At 37.3% G+C, this 15,687-nt stretch overlaps 1 protein-coding gene across 2 annotated transcripts in view; it reads right to left on the bottom strand.

Moving 5' to 3' along the window:
• Dpp10 (Dipeptidyl peptidase 10) overlaps nt 1-15,687 on the bottom strand; it is a 264,426-nt gene that overhangs the window by 98,587 nt on the left and 150,152 nt on the right. For both annotated transcript variants that reach the window (XM_074185976.1, XM_074185977.1), the window contains one exon: nt 9,664-9,875. In XM_074185976.1, coding sequence (XP_074042077.1) covers nt 9,664-9,875 — 212 coding nt within the window. The remainder of the gene's footprint in view (nt 1-9,663; nt 9,876-15,687) is intronic.

Below are 15,687 nucleotides of genomic sequence, written 5' to 3'. Positions count from 1 at the left end.
AACTGAAGGACGAATTCTTTACACAAGATGAGGGACTGCCAATGGGATCGCCACTTTCGCCAGTCATAGCCAACATATATATGGAGTGGTTTGAAACTCTGGCCATTGAAGAAGCCCACAAGAAACCTCGAGTCTGGTTGAGATATGTTGACGACACCTTCATAATATGGAACCATGGGAATACTGAACTAGACGCCTTTCTGAAACACATCAACAGCGTGAGACCTTCCATCACTTTCACAATGGAGAAGGAAATCCACAATGAATTGCCATTCTTGGAAGTTTTGGTGAAGAGGACCGACACTAAGTGGGAAACATCTGTATACCGAAAACCCACTCATACGGGACAGTATCTGAACCACGAATCCAACCACCATCAATCGACAAAAAGAGGAATCATCAAGACTCTATTAGACCGTGCTTTTGGGCTCTGTAATACAAAGGAAGGTTTCGAGAAGGAACTAGACATCATCAAAAATGATCTTCAGCGGAATGGATACTCCAAAGCGATGGTAGAAAAGACTTTGGCTAAAAGACAGCAGGAGCCTCGCAAGGAAGAGAAGCCGTCACAACCAGTGCTTGCACTTCCCTACATCAGAGGATTATCGGAGAGGATAAGGAGAATTGGTTCCAAGTACAACATTAGAACCTGTTTCAGATCCGGTAACACTATCCGTAGCAGCCTCACGAAAACCAGGCCCCCAAACGCGGACTGCGACTACTGACCAAGCAATATTTGAGAATAAACTGACTGAAGACATACGACCGTTCGATTTTCTCCATTCTGCTGCTTGGTATTTAACAGATTATGTTAATGATACTGTCTGTTATATGGCGGGTTATTTGTCGAGGAGCCTGGAAAATATTGTTTCATGTTTTAGATGTAAGTCACTTTTATTTGATGAAAATGATGAGACTACCTCTACACTGCTTATAAGAAAGGAATATCGAAACCTCACTAAAGCATCGAAGTTAGTAGTAGAAGTTTGTGTTGTTGCTGAAAAATATTTTAGATTTTTCCATAAAACCAACAACATTTTCAGTAATAGAATAAAAAACCTAATGAATGTTTTGGTGAATAATACTCTGAAAAACATGCCACCAATAATATATAATTATTTTGGTGATCACTTGTATGATGAAGATGCCATTGGTGGTCATTCATTGCAGCTATTGAAACTGATTTTAAATAAATATTTCAACATTAGAATTCATCATGAAACATCCTCTAAATTAGATTCATCAACAAAACGAGTTAGGACTATATTGACAAAAACTGTTTTGTTTCGAAATCAATAAAACTCTTAGAAATTTTGGAGAAGATGAAAACCCAAACACCCAACTGGAATCAATTGCACTCGACGCCCGTTTCACTAACCAAGTTAGCGCTAACTTGGTTAGCGAAACGTATGTAGAGTGCGGGATTCCAGTTTGGTGTTTGGGTTTTCTTCTTCTTCAAAGTTTCTAATTTCAAACAACTATTTCTGAAAAATATTTATCAAAATTATTGGGTAGTTGTTTCAATATGATTATATAATACTATATAATTAATTGTAGAAGGTTAATTTTCAATTGACTAGTTTCAATTGTGAACCGACACTATTTTTCATATAATATTATTCGGTATGGATTCATGGATATATTTATATTTGGTTCCTTTTCAAAGTGTAATAATTTTTTTCATTGTTGTTATTGTTGTTCATTTTGTATTGTTTTATTTGTTTCATTACAGTTATTTTTTGAACTCAAGTTGTTTAATTTACAATCCTACCTCAGAACAAGAAAAAGATACCATCTGAGATACAAACCAAAGACTTCCTCTTCGTGCAGGAAGCCAAATTCGAGCTTTTTCGAAAGCCTTATGAAGTTGATATAGTTGCAAACAATGAGTTTTGATTTCAAAGAGACAAACCAAAGACTTCCTCTTCGTGCAGGAAGCCAAATTCGAGCTTTTTCGAAAGCCTTATGAAGTTGATATAGTTGCAAACAATGAGTTTTGATTTCAAAGAGAGGCAATGACACTTTTGACGATTTTCGTTGTTAGAGAGAGAAAGTCTGCTACGACAAAATATAATGGTGGGTTAAAGAAAATTAGACAGTCAAATTGTAAATTCAATCAAAAGGTGAATATTATCTTCTTACTAATTACTTTAGTAATCCATCTACTCTTAAAATTATAAAGAAATACCGTTTTGTGATTGTCATTTTGTACCTTCAATATGATAGAACTAGAATAGATCAAAATACTCAATCCAAAACATTGTTCCTTTTTCCTCTTTTTTTATTTATCAATTTTCAACGGTTTTTTGAAAGAACCGACTTTTTCGAGTAATTATATCAATTTCGAATACAATGAAGTTTTCCTGTGATTGATATCGGAAATATCTATAATCTCTAACAATAATTGATGAATAGATCTCTGAAGTTTTCATAAGTATATATCATATTGCATATTTTCGTTTACATTGCCCATATTGAATTAATTGCGTGCGCCACTGTCATTGGAAGGTATGTCACAGTCTATCGCAAGATTCCTCTTTTCCCGTAACCCGCTCGCCACCGAACCGAGCGGCTTCAAAACATTCTGTGTTGAAGGTATTGGTTTACCGAGTCCATTTATTTTTCTACGTCCATGGCTCGGATCGTCTTCGACATCGCGTCACCGCTTAGGTGATATGCAAGCTTCATAATGTTGTAAATGATGCGTGAAAGGAAATAACGCCGGCTACCACTAATGACCATAAACCAAACGTGACGTAGCTGAGAGCGTGGAAATATCCAATGTTACCTCGAGAAGGAGCAAGAAACATGTCACCTGTGTTGATAGAACTTCGACGTAATTCCACGATATTCCATTGCGATATTTGAACGCTGACTGCAAGCGTATTCGGACTGTCAAGTACACAGTCAAATGGACGTTACAGTTCGGTACGTGAAGTGTTTGTTGTATTTAAAGTGAAATGAAGTTAAGTTTAATTATTCAGTGTAGTCAATTATTGGTGAGTCCACGGTTTGAAAACGTAACAGTTGGTGTCAGAAGTGGGATAATTGACTAAACATTTTCTGTCTCATGGTGAAAACAGGGAGTTTCGATTACGACGAGATGGAAGAGCTTGAGAAAATGTTCGAGGCTTTGCAAGCGAACCTGGCTGAGAATGAAAAACGCATAAGAGAGAAAGATGAACAGATAATACAGGAAGAACAATTACGCCGAAATGAAGAAGATGAACGACGAAGGGAAGAAGAAAAGTTACGCAAAAATGAAGATCGTCAATTACTAATAGGTATTCAAGGAAAACAGGTAAATATTCAGGAAAAACAGGAACAGCAGGAAAAATACAATTAGATGTACCTTCATTTATTGGAAGATTTTAAATCTTCCCAATTAATATATTCAGGAATAATTTGGAAAAGTAATTCAGGAAATAAATTGGAAAAAGTAGTCGATGAGAAGCTTGAAGGGGACGGAAGGAAACTTGAAGGAGTCGACAAAATGTTTGAAGAGACTTTTCGGGAACTTCGGAAAGAATTATCGGAACCGAAAAAGATTGCTGTGGAAAAATGCAAATCAAGAACGACATATCTCCCTCCTACCAGTAGAAAATAGTGGGTAGAGAGATGAGGAGAAAGCAACAGCTCTCATACTGGCACTACGAGGAAAGGCTTCCGAAACTCCGCAAAATATTCCAGTGGATAAGCAGAAGGATTATGAAGCAGTCAGATATGTTAGTGAGCACCTTCAACAAGTCTACCAAGCTCAACTGAAGGTGATAACTCAAGGTTCATCAGAAAGCTTGCAAGAGTTTGGAGCTGAAGTTGAGAGGTTAGTAAGACTCGTCTACCCAGAAGCACCAGATAACTTCACCCACTGGATTAGTGTCCATAGTTTCATCGACAGGGTTCGTGACACGAAGCTACAGCAGTCATTGAGGATGGCACGTTATAAAAAATTGAATGAGGCCATCATTTATGCCCTAGAATTTGAAGCTGCTAAAAATGCTTCGCGACAACAACAAAAAGTTATAGTGAGGGCCATCAATGAAAAGGAAGACGAAGGAACAGATCGACTCATGATACGTCTTGAAGAACTCCTTAAGAAACATTTGATGAATAGAACTGCAATCAAGGCAAGAGAACGGCCTAAATGTTATAACTGCGGCAGAAAAGGACGTTCAAGGCAGGACTGTCGATCACGTCCAGCATCCGACCAATGAAGAGACTGGCGTTCGGGATCACCCGAACTAGAGCGTCGTGGTTTGAAAAAATCAAATTCAGCTTGCATTGGCTGCTGCATCCCAAGCCCCCAGGTATTCAATTTCTATGATTGGACGCAACAGTAATGGCTTGGCTTTCGACGGATTCCTCAATAATCATCAGTGCCTATTTTATTATTTTTATTATATATACTTCATTGTCCAAAGAAAAAATCGTGTTGACAAGGTTAGTGAATTAATATAAAAGAATACATAAATGTCCTATGAATAGAAAAATATAGATTAAATATAATGTAAACTCAAGTATAAAACACTGAATGAAAAACCACAAACAATGGTTGAAACATACATACACATAAAATATGCTGAGTTAAAAATGATCGGTATAGAACTCAGACCAAACTGTAATAGGGTCTACTACTCAAAATTTCATTAATCATTTTTCTGTACTGATTGATATCAATATGTATCTCTTTAGTGTAACTCGGTAGATGTTTATACATTTTCACACCATTGTAAAATAAGGTGTGTCTGATCAGAGAATTGCAAGTGATAGGTAATTTAAAATTTTTTTGCACGCTCTGACGATACTGGAGCAACGAGGTCGGTAATCAGAGCCGACATTTTCAACAGAAGCAGTTTGGAGAAATTATCAGTTGTACCTATTCTGGAAACAACCACTGGAGATAGAGTGACAGTTTACGGAGAAGCTTGAGATTGAAGCTTGGAAATTGTAGAATAGAAACTAAGGTATTAGTGGCCAACATCGTCGGCGAGTTCATTTTGGGACTAGACATCATGTCCCCCTACGGATGTGTGGTGTATATGAGAAATAAACTGCCTGAAAGTCAAACTTTTGCTCGATGTGGCCTCTCAGCCTTATGACAGCTTTAAAGTGGTTATACTGAAAGATTCCACAATCTCTCCTAACACCGAGAAAATTATCCAAGCGGAAATTGCTGGACCTGGTGACTTGAGTATAGCATTGATAGAGCCATCTAACGGCTCTGAATCAAGAATTATCGTGGCCAGATCCCTCGTGAATGGTAACAATCAGACCATTCCAGTAAGAATAATCAACCTTAATAATAACAGGGTGACTCTCAAGAAAGAGCAAGTAATAGGCACCTGCGAACCTATCATGGAAATCGCCAGAATTGAAGAAGAAGTACCTCTACAGCGTACTCAACAATTCGCAAAGAAACTCATATATTCTTTCGAAAAGACGTGAAACAATCTGTCTGGAGAAGAACTATACAAGGTCACCCGATCCGTCGAGGAAGAGAATGATATATTTTTGAAGGGCAAAATCATTAGTTGAACGGATTTAGTTCAACATCGCATCGATACTGGTGATGCCAATCAGGAAGGAGGAATCAAACAGCCCCTGGTCGTAATCTGTTGTATTAGTTACTAAGAAAGATGGATCGACGAGATTTTGCGTAGACTACAGGAGGCATAATGATGTCACCAGAAAGGACAGTCACCGTCTCCCTAGAATAGATGACACCTTGAACATCTTGACCGAATGCAGATGGTTCTCAACATAAGATCTGAAAAGTGGATATTGGCAGGTGACTGTTCGACCCGAAGATAAAGAGAACATTGCCTTCTCCACCGGAAATGGATTATACCAGTTTAAGTTTATGCCGTTTGGGTTATGCAACGCTTCGCAACATTTGAACGCTTGATGGAGTTGGTGTTGAGGGGACTCACCTAGGAAACATGCTGGATCTATCTTAATGACATTATAGTCACCGAAAAAAATGTTTAATCAACATCTGTCAAAGTTGAGGATTGTTTTCACGAGGCTACGGAATGCCCATCTGCAGATCAATCCCAAGAAGTGCTGCCTCTTCCAAGAAAAGGTGAATTTCTTGGGACACGTTGTGTCTTTAAGAGGAGTTGAAACAGATCCGTAGAAAATCAAGAAAGTGCTGGAATGGCCAACACCGAAGAGCAAGCACGACGTAAAAATCTTCCTTGGATGCTGTAGCTATTACCGGCGTTTCGTGAAGGACTTTGGAAAAATCGCCAGACGGCTGCATAGATTAACTGAAAAGAGAACACCTTTGCTGCCCTGGAGAGACATTTGATCAGCGCACCGGTCCTAGCAAACCCAAAGGAGGAAGGGTTGTTTATCCTGAACACGGTTGCATACCAACATGGAAAAGCAGCAGTACTTTCTCAGGTACAAGAGAGGAAAAAGAAATCGTCATCAGCTATTTTAGTCCCTGGGAACGACCAAAAAAAATTACTGCGGTACTAGAATAGAACTCCTTGCAGTGGTCAAAGCGGTAAATCACTACTAGTCCTTTTTATATGGCCGTGAATTTTAGATCAGGCCAGACCACTCAGTAGTTCGAGAGCTCTTCAACTTCAGAACACAAATAGACAAATAGAACAGAAGGACAAATAGGAAGAACCCACAAATTCCAGAGGATCGTTCCTAAGACGTGTATCCCGAGTGTCCTTGAACAGCTTCACGATGGTCGCACACGAGGGCATTTCGGAGTAAATAGAACTCTAGCAAAAGTACGCGTGAGGTACTATTGGGTCAATTGCCGTCGATACGTGGAAGAGTGGTGTAAGCGCTGTGGTCTGTGCTCTTCGAGAAAGGGTCCGAAGAAAAGGCAAAGAGAAAAGTTGAAGCAGTACCTCAGTGGGTGTCCTTTCGAAAGAATCGTAGTCGACATTTTGGAACCACCTCTTATTACCACATTCGGTAACGAGTACCTTATGGTTATGATGGACTACTTTTCCAAATGGCCTGAAGTAAAGGCTGAAACAGTGGCAGAAGCCCTGTTGCAGAACGTAATTGCCAGACACGGAGTACCCCAAGAACTGCAGTCGGATCAGGGCCGCAACAGCATGGACCATCCATGCTGTTAACTGGTAGGGAACTGAAGCTTCCGATAGATATATTGTATAGCAGTCCTTTCGATGAATCTCAAGAGGTACCCCTTTCAGAGAATGTGAATGACCTGAAGGAGAGACTGGAAATTGTACACGAATTTGCCAGGACCAAATTACAGCTTTCCAGCGACAGGATGAAGATAAGATTCGACAAAAAGTCTCTGCCAGTTAGCTTCAAAGATGGCGATGCAGTGTGACTCTTACCAACCCCAACGTCGGAAAAGTTTGTGTCCCAAGTTGCAGAGACCATGGCAAAGACCTTACTTGGTAACCAAAAAGATAAACGATCTGGTGTCACCCAGAAGCAAGCCTGAAGTTGTCAACATAGAGAGGCTGAGTCCTTACAAGGGTCGTGATGTTCCCTCTTGAAATGTTGTTCGGGGCAAACAACCTCAGGGCAGGGGGTAGTGTTGTAAATCATGCCCGAGAGAAAATAACGCCGGCCGCCACTGGTATCCATAAACCAAACGTGACGTAACTGAGGGCGGGGGAATGTCCAATGTAACCTGCCGCTCGAGAAGGAGCAAGAAACATGCTATCGGTGTTGATAGAACTTCGGCAAAATTCTACGATGTGCCATTGCGATTTTTAAACGCTGGCTGCAAGCTTATTCGGACAGTCAAGTGGACGTTACAGTGCGGTACGCGAAGTGATTCAGTGAGGCGATTACATTCAAATAACAGCTGAAGTTTTAGTTGAATTGTTTGTTGTATCTGAAGTGAAATAAATTTAAGTTTAATTATTCAGTGTAGTCAATTATTGGTGACCCACGGGTAGAAAACGTAACAATAATGTTAGTTTGAAACAGCATATTTTCAAAATGAGTAAAAGAATATTGTATCAAGTATAATTTATTTGCTATAAAAAACAAATGAAATATGAATGAATGATATGCAAAAAATTATTCAAGTCATGCATATATTTGAAACAAAATAAAAAATACTCTGAAGAAATATTTTCATATACTTATTGACTCAAGACTGGGACTTGAATTTTTGAGAAAAAATAACATTGAATCAAATTCATTTTTTTGCATCCTATAACCTGAAGGTTGCCTGTAGAAAAATCTGAGAACATTGGAAACATCGATTATGAATATTTGACTAATGTGTAGAATTATAAGAGGCTCTGAAGCTATTCTTCCATTTCAAATAGAGCTGTTTCATCGAAAGAACTGCATGCAAACCATGAGATAATTGTGAAAATGAAATCTACCGCTGAATCTTATTTTTCTATCGGTCTGGCCGATATAAGTTCTGGGACAGTTTGAACATAGTATTTCGTATATTCCCTGTGCTTCATTGCGTATCGTGTCCTTGGGTGTTCTTAGCATAGTGGAGATTTGGTTGTTGGCTGTGAATACCGTCTTTGCGTTATGTTTCTTCAGAATTCGGCTCACTTTGTCAGTAACTCCATGGATGTAGGGGAAAAAGCATTTGTCTGGTTGGTCTGTTTCTCGGGTAACTCATGGGGTTGGAGTTTGTGTTTGTTGTCGTTGGATGGATCTTTGTAGCAAACAGACTACGATTTTGGTTGAATTATAGTCCAATCTTAGCAATTGAAAGAAATACTTCTAAAAAGTTATTTTTGGAAATGTCATGTATATTACAATCAAATGATTGCCTCAACAAAAGATCAGACCTTGATCACCTCAGCGACATTTGTGCCTTCCTACTTAATATTGATGAAAATTTACATGATTTTGAAATCAGCAATAATGCTGAATTCTTGACTCATATCGAATTAGAAGGAAATATGACAAATCTCTAACCTCCCTAAGGCAGGGCTTTACTTCATTTCAATAACATTCTTCATATATTTGACATTGATAATCTCACAAAACAACAGGTATCACACTTGCACCATAATTGTTATGTTTTGTTCCGTAGTTCCACATACACATACACATAAACGATTTTTCAAACTGAATCACATGACGGCTGTCAGTGTCAACTGTTTTATCATCTATCTCTGTGGTCTACAGGCATGTGGCTTCCACCAGTATTTTATAATTTCAAACCATATAATGATTTTATTATGCAAATTCAAATAATCTTCCTTATATCAGTGATGAGTGAAACCATTTTCAATTTGGTGACTTGTTTTATTTTATTGACATGTTTCAACTGTTTGAATGTAACATTCTTTTCAACATGGCTATCCTCACTAACAGTGCATATTTGTAACAAATTTATATTATTGTATCAATTTTTTTATAGCTCTTCCTTGATAATGATAATGAACTTTATCGAAATATTGGAATAACTTGTGTTACAAGAGATTTAATACACAAAATTCAATGCAAATTCGTTGATCCATTTTTTTCGATAGCAGAAAATTACCCCGAACAGGCAAAACATTTCTAACTTTCATGCCCCTAACCAACGACCCAGAAATGCCAAACAGCTGAAATTGTTAATATATGTTCGACGCATATGTACATTTCGCATTCCCTTTTTTTGAACAGACCGCGTATACCTATATACATATGTGATCAGAAGTGAAATTATATTAGTGAATTGATTAATTTTACCCTCATATAGCCAGTCTGGAACCCCGTGGCTAACAACTCCTGGAACGGCTGTTTTTGTTATTCTATATCCAGTATGGGAATTTGGACTTTTTCTATAATAAATATTATAATCTTGAACCATAATAAGCCCATGTCCTTTAGGAGTCCATTGCGCTACTAACAGAAAAGGATGATCGTCTTCTTCGGGCATTGGGCGAAGTGGAAATTCGTTTCTGAAATAGAAGATGCACTCAATGAAATACCAATGCATATCAAAATCAACATCATTTAGTCAATAAACTGTGTAGCAATGAAATAAAACATTCTGAAATGTTGATGCAGCCTCGCCTTTTGATGTTTAACATGGAGATGCATATGGATATAAAAAACTGAATTGAACGTCAAGAAATTACACAAATGTCATTATAAAAAGACGTTCAGCAGTTCAGAAAAACTGAGACAGGTAAAAGAGGTGTATGGTTGGGACATGAGACGAAAAGAGAAAAAAAAGGAAGATAATGGAAAAGAGGAAAAAGATTAGTTTTTACAGGTTTATTTTCGACTTTATGATATTTGAAATGGATGGAGAAAGGTATTCTGTTCCCGACTGATCACTATTACACATATCATTTTGTGGTTCACAAACAATAAAAAATTGATGACGTTTCTTTAACAAATTCGGTTCCTGCAATATGAATTCAATTAAATTGCAGTTGAAAATACGACTCATTGTGCCATTGTTTTTGTTATTTGAACCATTTTTTCTACAAATGTGTTTTTCATACACAACATTTCTATACCTACATCATGATATTGAAAAATGTATTTGATTAAGTTTCATATATCCTACACATTGCAAAATGGGAAATTTTGAGCAGTATTCATTTTTATATATGTTGACTTGTAAGTGAGACTGGTGTCAGTCCAACTGATAAAACTATCATATACAGGATGTAGCAAAATAAGGAGATCCCTCATTGAAAAAATAAAGAATCTTTCATATAAAGATATTTCATTGGAGCATCCCTTTTCAAGATACAGCCCCTTGAAGGGGCTGTATTTTTTTCACAAGCACTAAAAAAGTTACAATATTGGAATTACCCTGATGTTTTGTACTACCAAAAAGACACTTATCCAGAAATGTATTTGGTTTACCCCATGGTTGTAAGTGGTGGAAAACGCAACCCCTAAAATTTATTTCCAATATAATTTTTTGTCTTATTATTTGTTTACCATTTAAAATTTATTTCCGATAGCCTGTTTCATTCTAAACAAAAATTGTCCCTTGGGATTTTTACCCAAAATAAACCAGTTCGCAGCAAAAAATTATTTTACGAACAACTTCAGAGATACATCGTCATAAATGCGAAAATACGAAACTGATCTATCTAGTAGGTCGCTATTAGCGATAGTGACAATTGAATTGGTATGACGCTGTCAGTTTGTAAATTTTTGAAATTGAATCATTGCCAATTGTCTGTTGTTGTTCTGTTTTCAATTTGTTACTTTAATAATTCAATTCACTTGTTATTAAAATGGCATACACAAATGAGGAAATGGCTGATATGCATTACGGTCTGTCGCAGGGGAATGGGTTAGAAGCTTCTAGAAGATATGCTGAAATGAATCCAATGGCAGCATCCTTCACATAGAATATCTCGACTTCATCAACAATTACGAGAATATGGTTCATTCGACAAAAGAACGCAGGATTGTGGTCGCCATCGAGAAGTACGAACACCACAGCTTGAGGAAGCAGTACTTAATTTGATTGAAGAACAACATACTACCAGTACTAAAAAGATTGCTTTCAGCTAAATGTTGATGATATGACGGTATTTCGAATTTTAAAGGAACAACTCTTATACCCTTACCATCTGCAACGCGTACCGGCACTGTTACCGCGAGACTTTCCGAACCGTCTTGAATTTTGCAATTGGATTCTGGAAATTATTAGAAAAAATTGTGACTTTCTGAAGACGATAGAATTCACAGACGAATGTAGTTTTTCTCGGGACAAGATTATTAATTTTCAAAAATAACAACATATGGGCTGATGAAAATCCTCACGCTATTGTCGAAACTAACCATCAAGAACAGTTTTCTCTTAACGTGTGGCTCGGAGTTATTGGGGATGATTTAATTGGGCCTCATTTTCTACCTCCATGATTAAATGGTGAGGCATACGTTCAATTTTTAAGAGAAGTGCATCCAGTACTGCTGGAGGAAGTTTTTTTGGGCGTCAGAAGGGATATGTTTTTTATGCGTGATGGGGCTCCCGCCCATTTTAGTCAAGTAGCACGTCAGCATTTAACTGAAACATATGCAAATCAGTGGATAGGTCGAGGAGGACCACAGAACTGGCCCTCTCGATCCCCGGATCTCAATCCTCTCGATTTCTCTATATGGGGCCATTTACAGCATTTGGTTTATCGTACTCCTGTTCGCGATGTAGAGGACTTAAGAAACCGCATCATCGATGCGTGCGGGGTGATCAGAGAGACTCCAGGAATATTTGAGCGAATACGTGGCTCAATGCGCCGACGCCTAGATGCATGAGTTATGTCTGAAGGTAGACATATTGAACATTTTCTATGATTTCTACATGTTGTGTGTTTTGTTATTTATAAATTAGTTTTGTTTATTACCCTTCGATCGTTTAATGCAGGTACTAACTACAAAATAATAAAAAATCCAGTTCGCATTTATGACGATGTATCTCTGTAGTTGTTGATAAAATGATTTTTTGCTGCGAACTGGTTCATTTTGGGCAAAAAATCCAAGAGACATTTTTTGTTAAAAATGAAACAGCCTATCGGAAATAATTTTTTTAATGGTAAACAAATAAGATAATAAGGTAAGAAGTTACATTGGAAATAAATTTTGAGGGTTGCGTTTTCCACCCCTTACAACCATGGGGTAAATCAAATACATTACTGGCTAAGTGTCTTTTCGGTAGTACAAAACGTCAGGTTAATTTCAATATTGTAACTTTACTAGTGCTTGTGAAAAAATTGTTATACAAATTTTATGTACCTCCTTTAAGGGGATGTATCTTAACAAGGGGTGCCCCAATGAAGTTTCTTTATATGAAAGATCCTATCTTTTTTCGATGAGGAATCACCTTCTTGAATGTTCTACACTTATTCAGTTACACCCTGTATAGTGAAACACGTCTTGAATTGAATTTATAGAGTACCTAAATATTGTGTACCTAATTATTATCATGAATAAAATTGCAGTATGAATAAAAATGACCATATATGTTATATGCGAATTTACCTCTGAAGCGTATTAAATTATAAACGATAACAGCTTCCTGTGAAAAGTGCTAATTGTGCAGTATCAGCAAGATGAACACGTGTGTTCCAGACAAAGCAGTTGCTGAAAATGTTCAAATATTGTTTTTCATGTCGAACATATAAATAGACCCTACGAGGTCAGGAAGACGTTCATTATCAATTACTTATTCTTGACGTACAGTTCATTACAATTTAGTTTCTATTGTTAATGTTCCAAGTTTTTTCACATTATATTCAAATGAAATATTTGAAGAAATGAACCAATTTTCAAAAAGTGAATTGTAAAAAACAAGATATAACAAATTGGCACAGTCGGTGGGAGTTCTGAACGTTGCTCGAACAAGAAAATTCTAACTAGTAGCGGTGGATTCCAATCCTTCGAGGAAACAAAGAATCAAGCCCTTCGAGGAAGCGAGAACCAAAAGAACCCGAGGAGTCATCAATTGAAGAAAACCACGGAAGGAACACCTAGTGAAGTTCCTTGTGGAAAACTTCAAGAACAAGACGAATCACCCATGAAACAAATACTGTAAGTCAACAAAGGTTCATCTCGTTTATTGTATTGAATTTTATTTCATTGCAATAATCATACTGATTGATCATTAGCTTATTGTTGAAACCAATTGTTGATAATTGCACAGATCAATTATCATCAAAATAATCGTACTATTTGATAACTCAAAGGTATTGAGTATTGCTATTATTGATTCATTTTAGTCCAGTGAAATCGACAACTACAGTAGCAAAAATTTGGAAAGCTAACCTGGAATGCCTTCGAAAAACGAATCCACATGTTTCTAGAAATGAAACGAAATCTAGAAAGGTTAATGCAGTCAAAGTGTGGAAAAATAATTCCATGAGAATAGAAAGATAAATAGATAAGTACCATTCTGATCACTCCCATATTGATTTCAATATAAGCCACCAGTAGACAGCTGTGTCAGTCTATTGGTCATTGTCAGTACCGGGCAGGCGGTCCTCGATTGAAGACAATATGTGAATACTCAAAAGAAGTACTAGATGAAAATAACTGAGTAAACGCAAGCCAGACATTGGTGGAACCACTTCTTAGTGTGACACCCAAGTTTTTATGTCAGTGTTGGTGGTTTGACCAATCAACCGACAACTGAGGTAGCAGAAATTTGGGAAGCTAACCTGAAATGCCATCGGAAAACGAATACACATGTTTCTAGAAATGATATATATCATGATGATATATATCAAACATGAATAGATAAGTAGGTACTATTTTGATCATTACCATATTGATTTCAATTCAAGAGTCACCGGTAGACAGCTGTTTCAGCCTATCATATCATATATATCATATATGATATATATATATATATATATATATATATATATATATATATATATATATATATATATATCATATATACAGTGTGTCAATTTGAAAACTTCCCACCCTCAATATCTCCCTTCCAGTACATAATATGAAAAAATGGTCAGACAGGTCAACTTTATTTGCAAGGGGGACACTCTGAACCTCGGGGTTCAACCCCCTAGGAGGGGTGGATGTTACCCTCAGAATTTCAAATGGAAAGGGGGGTCAAGTGGCACATCATTTTGAAGGGCATTCAATTCTCTTGCCAATGATACCTTTTTCATTAGTTTTTGATGAGCAGTTTTTGAACAATAACGTTCCAAACGAACGGTGATTAGAAGTGAATAAGAATAAATGATTAAAACTCGCCCGCACTAGATGTTTGGTATTCAGGTTGGTATTCAAAACAAATGATTGTAATGGACTATTGGAAAAGGTGAGCATCGTACTAGGTAGCATCGTTCCAACCCTTGAGTAATATTCGAATTCGTGGATGTGAGAGGAATGTAGAACTACTTAGTTAACGAAATACGCATCGAGTGCAAACAAAAAATACTAAATTGCAAAAAACAAATTTCAACCATCTTGTTACGCTTTATCTGATAATATGTTCAAAATGTTGTCCATTCTGCTCTAAACACTAATACAGTCTGTTTTCGAACTCCTCTCGAACATTTTGGAAAACTTCACCACTAATTGACCGGCATGCTGCTGTAATTCGTCCTTTGAGGTCATCCATATCAGTGGGCTGTGTTTTATAAACGACAGATTTGAGATATCCCCAAAGAAAAAAATCTAATGGAGTCAAATCCGGTGATCTCGGTGGCCACTCAATTGATCCCCTTCTGCCAATCCATCTCTCCCGGAATCGCTCGTTCAACCATTGTCGGACGGGGCGAAAATAATGAGGTGGCGCACCGTCCTGTTGGAAATGTAACAAATCTTCCTGCAACAGTAAATTACCTTGTGCATCAATTTGAGTTTCGAGCTCGTGAGTTATAAGTGGATCGATAGGTGCTTGAAGCATATCTAGGTACAGATCACCATTCAAGTTTTCTTCAAAAAATAAAGGTCCGATAATGGCATTTCCAAGAATACCAGCCCAAACATTAACTTTTTGTGGGTGTTGTGTATGTCCTTCTCGAAAATTGTGAGGGTTTTCGTCACTCCAATAGCGACAATTTTGCCTATTAACATTGCCATTCAGGAAAAATGAACATTCATCACTGAAACAGATATTGAACAGAAGATTAGGTAAAGCATTGATTCGAAGAGTCATGATTTCACAGAATTCTATTCTTCTGTCATAATCATCCTCATGGAGCTCGTGGAGAATCTGCATTTTATATGGATGAAATTTGTGCATTTTCAGTGCTTTCCTTACAGTCTCGTGTGACA

Source organism: Leptinotarsa decemlineata, unplaced genomic scaffold (assembly GCF_025532065.1).
Source record: "Leptinotarsa decemlineata unplaced genomic scaffold, Ldec_3_MD MMD2_tig00078422_RagTag_RagTag, whole genome shotgun sequence".
In the NCBI taxonomy this organism is placed as follows: Eukaryota; Metazoa; Arthropoda; class Insecta; order Coleoptera; family Chrysomelidae; genus Leptinotarsa; species Leptinotarsa decemlineata.
The sequence above is the reverse complement of the archived record's forward strand: the minus strand, read 5'-3'. Positions and strand labels throughout refer to the sequence as shown.